General features: G+C 31.7%; 1 protein-coding gene across 2 annotated transcripts in view; it reads left to right on the forward strand.

Annotated features, from left to right (window-relative positions):
• LOC143063548 (protein mesh-like) overlaps positions 1 to 7679 on the forward strand; it is a 70589-nt gene that overhangs the window by 17110 nt on the left and 45800 nt on the right. Inside the window, exons 14-18 of one of the 2 annotated variants that reach the window (XM_076235753.1) lie at positions 78 to 323; positions 832 to 1005; positions 1912 to 2091; positions 3357 to 4317; positions 4705 to 4975. In XM_076235753.1, coding sequence (XP_076091868.1) covers positions 78 to 323; positions 832 to 1005; positions 1912 to 2091; positions 3357 to 3970 — 1214 coding nt within the window. In that variant the 3' untranslated portion in view covers positions 3971 to 4317; positions 4705 to 4975. Of the gene's footprint in view, positions 1 to 77; positions 324 to 831; positions 1006 to 1911; positions 2092 to 3356; positions 4318 to 4704; positions 4976 to 7679 lie in introns of those variants that run through there. The other variant, XM_076235754.1, reaches the window with a different exon arrangement.

Consider the following 7679-nt stretch of genomic DNA (forward strand, 5'->3'; position numbering starts at 1 on the left):
GTAAAAAAAACATTATTAAATATCCAATACATGGTTAGGAGTATAACATGCTTAGTACTCTTTAACTGTCATTGTAGGGAGAGCCGCAGAAAATGAATCATTATTCACCTACACGGGTGGCAGAACTTACGAGTCATATCAGAATTTGAACTTCGTTCCTACATTTGATATACCTGCTAATATTGATCCCACAATAACCCAACTGTGTAAATCAAATTCAGACTGTATATATGATTACTACGTGACTGCAAATCGTAGATTTGGCCAAATGTCGGCAAACGTATCTGATGAATTTGCAAGAATTTCTAGTTATACTATACCAGGTGAGCCTTGCCTTTAAAAAAATGCATTGTTTTGTTGTATCTATTTTGCTTTGCATGTAAACATTATTTTGAGAGACAAATTCAAATTCAATGTACACTGTTTTAAAAAAAGATTAGATCAAGATAAGAAATTATTGCCCAAAGGGAGTAATGAATTAAGGACATTCGCCCTTCATGGAAGAAAGTGGTACACTACAGTGATACAATATCTGTGAAAAAAAACATTAGGGCAGATATTATGCATTAGTATTAGCAATACTTTAAACATATAAAGTCTAGCCCTAAAAGGATAACTCGATTCCTGAAGTTAAATAAATAGACTATTTGTTTTTAGAGAAAAAAAATAACATCCGGACTTTCAAACAATAATGGCAATACGTTAAGTTTTAAGATCATGTGTGAATAATGTACTTATATAGATTAGAATCTAAAACACGAGTCAACAAATTGTAAATAATCATAGCCAGGGACGTTATATTTTATATTTTATAATTTCTAATTTCTATAGTTGCTACATGCGGATTCCCATCAAACGTAAGTGATGCAGTTTGGGTAGCGGACGGTTACACACAGGGATCGTCAGCAAGATTATTATGCAACCGAAACTTTTTCCAAGTAGACGTAGTTATAACATGCACGCCTTCTGGAAACTGGTCGGACTTCAATGTTACTTGTATGCCATGTAAGTTATTGCATCCTCCTCCTCCTCCTCCTCCTCCTCCTCCTCCTCCTCCTCAGCATCATCAAATGAAACCATAATGGCAATTGAACGTTTTTAATGTTTTCTAGTTTGACAATAGTTAACGTTTTGGTTATTAACAGTTCATTAGACTTCTACGTTATAGAACTGATATAATCATTCATAACTAAAAGGAGTGGGGTTCAACACCCATAATTCATTAATCCATTTTACAAATAAAAACGAACATTACATGCATGGCATGTCTCAATTTTATACTCGTCCTCAGTGGTGATGAAGACTATGAAAGATTTGCTATTTATACGACCATTTACACTATATGTCTGACGGGACAAAATACAAAACGACCTTCTGGGGATGAATGTCAAAAATAACGTATCACATACTGGCTGCATACTTTCTGACTCAGACATATTCGGTGTTTTGCCTCCAATTGAATACAGTAACAGCTTGTTATATAGAAACCAATACGGAGACGACTGAAAATATATGAATTAATGTTCAATTACATCTATTTTCAGAAATGACAGTGCAACAAACAAAAATTGAATCCAAACTTCGAATTCGTTTTTGCAAAATTACCTGAATTAAATTATTCCTGCAATATTTCTGTAGTACAGCAAGTCTTTACCAATGAGTATCTGTATTTTATAACCTTTATATGTCGCAGGTATACTCAATAAAGCACATGTTATTTCATTTTTTTTTTGCATTTAAATTTGACATTTCCTATTGTACAGCCTTCAAAAATACGATCCTATAGATTTGCTTACAAAATTTGTCAAAACACGAAATCATTGATAATTCTTTTCTCTCATAAAATAATGAAATGTGTTATCTCTAAAAAAAAGTTAACTAAAGCTATATGCATTATTGTTTATTTACCAGTACCAGCGTGTGGAAAACCTCAAGTGATAGCAAATGGATATTGGGTACCCGTAGAAGGAACTGATGGACGAAGGGCTACTCTTCAATGCAAAGATGGTTATTATGCGCCAATTGAAAAAGTCCGAATAATCTGTTCATTGAATGGTACATGGACATACCTTGAAGTACAATGCAATATAGGTAGTTAGAAATGCACTTAACTCCATTTTCTGTTGGTTAATCACAGGCTTTGTTGAAACGAAACTGTTAAAAATTTCATTTTATAATTAAAAGAATATGAAAGATCAGTGCGTGATCACAAAAAAAAAAACGCGTTGATAATACTAGAATAATTTTTCTTCTTTTTATTTGTTTGTTTGTGTTAAAGACAGCTTTTATTGACTCTGGATATATATATAGTACGGCCACAACATTTTAATGTTCGAGGTTGGTTTTTTTTGCGCTAACCATCGATCTTTGTCAGAATAACTGCCACTTCTTTTTAAGGTGGCTCATGGGTACAAAAATTTCAGCAACACATTGAACCTTTATTTTTTCATTACAAATTTTATTTATTACACTATTAGTTATTACTTTATGATATGGTAAAATATTCAACCCAAAAAATTGATTCGGTTTGGCCCCAGATGACTTTTAAAATGTTTATATCATTGAAAAAGCTCCAAATTATCTTCCTTTGGTGCAAAAAAGCCATTTTTTGGCATTAAATTTGAAATATCTTTTTTAACTCTTCGGTGACCTATATTTTTTATTATTGTTTTCATATAAGCTGTACATAAACTAAATAATTGTAAAATTTAAGCGATTTCTGTAATTAGGTTATTTTTTTATTTCGTTATTTCCTCTATTTCTCCTATTAGTTCAACAGAAAAAAAGGACACTAACAAAAATGTATGCTTCTTTCGGAGGCAGATTGTGAGCTTAAATGAACGGTGACCCCATTTTTTTTTATTTCATTGTCTTTTTTTTAAGTATAGAATAAAGTTCATTTATAAAAAAAATATAGCGAAATCCTATATTAGAAAAACAATTTGATTTATACCAAGGAGCCCCATTAAATCAGATAGGGGTTGAACACCTGGACAACGTTCAAAATTACATCACGTGAGTCGTCAGGTGAGTTATCAATGCAGATGAACTACTTTGACCATAAGGATATCAATACCTTCATTAGAATTGTTCAAATTTAATATGCATTCAGTACATGTTTTATTCGCAATATAAAAAAGAGATCGTCAAAGACACAACTCTCCACACGAGACCAAATGGCACAATCAAAGAAATAGAAAATTAGGTCCAAAGAAACATGTTTTGTTAAATAACTTTTTGTATGTATAAGTGCCAATAATATTTTTAATCTTTATCGAATACAAATGTATTTTAATATTTTTTTGTGCAAAAATATTTAAATATTAGAATATGTTTTATTTCTTTTGATTTAATAGTGACAACTTCATCTTCATCATCAATGGTATCCACATTAGAACACACAACCTCTAACCGAAATACACTTACTGGTCAAACAACTAATACAGAACCCCAAACAACTTATACAGCACCTCAAACAATAACTACAGAACAAGCTACAACAATTAAGGATTCCACTGTTCAAGAATCATCCACAACAATTAAGGATTCCACTGTAGAACAATCATCCACAACAATTAAGGATTCTACTGTAGAAAAATCATCCACAACTAATGATTCTATTACAACGGAAGACACATCTCTCTCAACTGGCAATTTGGTTACTTCTACAGCAGGTAAAGTATCAACAAGCTATCAACATGGGGAGATAGATTCGACCAGCAGCGTATCAACCTCAATTCATACATCAACAATAAAACAAGACAATATAGAATCGACAACTACATTTAAAATTAGAACATCAACTACTCAAACAACTAAGTCGTCGACTACATCATCTGTTAAGGAGCGAACAACAAAACCTACATCCGATGCATCAAGACCTTTTGATTCATATAAGTACAACGCATTGAAAATTGTAACTTTGACAGCTTGTATGATTGTTATTACCAATGCTCTTATGTATTATTAGTGTAACGGATTAACAAGTATTGAAATTTTGTAGGTGCAACTTCTTTTTTTTTAAGATTGTCTTTAAGTATATACATACTCTGTAAAAAAAAATCTCCGACTGTTTGAGTGTTTAATTGTAATATTTATTTTGGTTATCCTACAGAATAGGAAAAAAACCTTATCTAATTGTAAAAGCAAAAACTTGGGACAAAAAGTCCATACTAATGTAATGGAGTTGTTTAATGCTGAAACAATAATTTTACGATTTCGAAATCATTATTGGAACACTTCAACACATACATTGATTAAACAAATTAACCGCAATGGTGGTCTAGTGCTCCAGTCGATCTTGTGTTCAATCATCAGGTCCGAGTACACAGTTATCGTCCTTTGATGCACAATAAATATTTATTTATCCATGTTTTATTGCTCATATAGCAAGTAGGGGGTGAAATGACACTGTAAATTTGAGTCATAAATATTAATGTAAAGTAGTGATTAGGTCCAGCTGAAAAAGGTCAAAAATTAGCACTTCGGATGCTGTCAAAAGATTTTAAGACTCCCTTAACATAAAATTGTCCATATTTGAGCTAGAGCTGATAAGGTTTTCTATAATTTTGATATAATTTGTCCCAAAAGTAGTACAACACACTGTAAAAATATTATTGAGAAAGCGCAGGTGGGATTTTTTTTATTTTCATTTATTGTCTAAAAGAAATGCACTACGAAATAACTGTGTACTCGGACCATTAGCGATGTCAAACCAATATTTTGTAAATTGGTAGTTGCATCTCCACAAAAAAAGGCACGCGGCATGTATGCGAAAGCAAAGACTGATAGAATCAGAGTAAGAATAATGTTCTGGGTAGAGAACTGTCTTCTCTGCGGATTTTTAGCCAAAGCACTATTACGTGAAAAATATTTGGAATTGGCATACATATTTGATTATACTTTTACAGTAAAGATATCACATGAACTAGTATTTACATATCTTGTTTTGGAATAAACAAAATTTCTCTTGTTATTATTTATCTTATCAATTTATTGTGTGGGTATATGGAGGTCTATTGATAAGGATGATATTGTATACAAATATTATGAGGTGGTGGTTGCCATGATCCTTCAGCATACTTTTGTTTGGATAGAAATGGGAAATTTTGGTATGTTGTGTTTTAAGATGGATAAGGGAGGCTGGTGAATTAATTCATTATCTAATACCGAACTCTTTATAGGTTTAGCTAGCTATATACTAGGTTTAATCCACCATTTTCTATATAAGAAAATACTTGTACCAAGACAGGAATATGACAGTTGAAACAATTAACAGATGTTGTTATCTATTCGTAGTCGTTTGATGTGTTTGAGAATTTGATTTTGCCATTTGATTACGGACTTTCCGTTTTGAATTATCCTCGGAGTTCAGTTTTTTTTGTGATTTTACTTTTTGTTTATGATTTGTCAGAGCTCTGACATTTTATCTTATCAATTGCCAGAATTAAAATTTTATAAGTTACAAAGTTTGCTAGTAAATTGATTTGATATATACGGGATCAGTAGATTCCACCTTGGGCGAGAGTGACCACCATATGGAATATACTAACCTCGTATTACCAATGTTATTTCAACTGATCGGAACGAGCTTACAGTTTGATTTGCATAAGAATAGTCTATTCGAAGATGTGTCTGATAAGGATGATGGCCGTTAAGATTATAATTGATTTCTAATCACCTATCAGTGTCACCAAAAGGATATACAATTGAACTGATTGTATCATATTGGACGAATAACTGGACACTTCATTGATGAGTTTATCCCGGAACACCTGTCTATAGATGGACTGGTCTTAAATAAGCAAACCGGTTAACCCCGCCCAGTCAAGTGAAATAATTCAAGTATAAACAATCGTATTAGGCCGCTAACACAGTTTGTCACGAATATATCTAAGCAACTATCTTGATATGGGAAATGTAGACGTTGAAGAAGAAAATTATAAATATTTTTCAATTGCTGTTGTCGGGATTTATATTAGCCATTAGAGCAATGCTTGGTATCACGTGGACTATTAAAGTAATTTAGTCTTTAATATCAAAACCTACGTGCACTGGTGTTAACAAAATAAATCACCAACAATTGCAAAAGCAACAATCAATTTTCAAAGAACCTTGATAACGCAATTTTAATGCAGCATTAAACAAGACTTCACTTATTTATATTGAGAAAAGAAGTACCTCTAAGAATTTTTCTGTAAGCAATTGAAAAAGTATAATTATGTATGCTTTAAACGTATATTGATTTGAGAAACGATACTTTAATTGTAATTTCAACTAACAAAAAGCCCAACTCCTACTGTCAAGCACTTATATGTAAAAGTGTAACAACAAATACCGACCTGCAAGGTAATTTAAAAATAAGGCTATTCATGAAAACTAACAACATCAAACTTTATCAACCAACGAAACGAGAGGGAAGCAATTTTTGTATTCCTGTTTTTATAAAAATAACTCCTCAAATTACCGTGTATAAAATTTATATATATGCCTATTCGGGAAAGAATTGAAATCAAATAGTCGAAGTGGATACCTAAAAAGTAACATAAAAGTTAGCAGGCATGTAAAACAATATCCATTACATGTGAGTTTTTAAGAAAGAAATTCTTAATTCGTGTGATTCATCCCAGTGATAATATGACATAATATAATTGAAATAGGATGTCTTTTGTCAAAAATTAAAGATTTAACTGAATCTGCAATTGCGACGATTTGTAGTCAAGTTAACTGATCTACAAAAAGGAGTGAGATTCCTGACAGTATACCATTTTACAGATTGGCCACTAAAAACAGAAGCAGCTCGCTATTGTACGCTTCCACATTTGGAATGATTTTTTGTTTGAAGAATGAAAAAAGCTATGCAATTCAGGGTTAATATAGCGTCATTCAGATATAACAAATAAAACAGCAATAAAGTTCGAAACAGGAGTTTATCGATGTTTAAGGTGGTACCTAACACTACAGGGAGATAACTCTCTAAAATCAGCTAAACGTTTTAATTACGTTGTGATTTTAAGGAAATATGAAGCTTCTCAATGATAAAAATTTATGTTTGTCAAACATCAAAATAACCAGTGTAATTTTTCTGATAAAATGGCTGGTTCAAATTTTTGGAAATTTTTGCATGATGATGCAAATATACACTAAGTAAAAAAAATCACAACTGGGAATAGAAGAAAATTGGTAAAATTACAGAATAGACTATTCTTGTATCTAAATAATTATGACTGCGAAAACGTGTCGCTAGTTAATTGAGACACATACCTATCACATTGGTCAGCCGATCCATGATGGTAACTGTAAATCTCATTTAGTGTCAATCTCATTCGTTTCAAGTTAGAAGGTGCACACAAGTATTACATATTAGAATACCAACTGTTTGTTGAAATATAAATCCACCAAACTCAATGTAGAAAAAAGGAAATATTAGCGCAGGACTTTGTAACGATGAATCTGTAGAACGTTTAAGAAACCTCATCTGATTGACACTGCTGGTTTTATAACCAAATCAAAATATTTATGAAGTACATTTTGTTAATGTAAAAAGAATTTTAAAAACGTGTTAAGGATGTACACCTCTGAAGAGCCAAACATTTCTAGAATTAAACTTTTTTTCTTAACCTGATTTTGGGGTTATAACACTGTAAAAAAATAATTGGTGAAGAAAAAATCATATGGTG

This window comes from Mytilus galloprovincialis, chromosome 2 (genome assembly GCF_965363235.1).
Source record: "Mytilus galloprovincialis chromosome 2, xbMytGall1.hap1.1, whole genome shotgun sequence".
Lineage (NCBI taxonomy): Eukaryota > Metazoa > Mollusca > Bivalvia > Mytilida > Mytilidae > Mytilus > Mytilus galloprovincialis.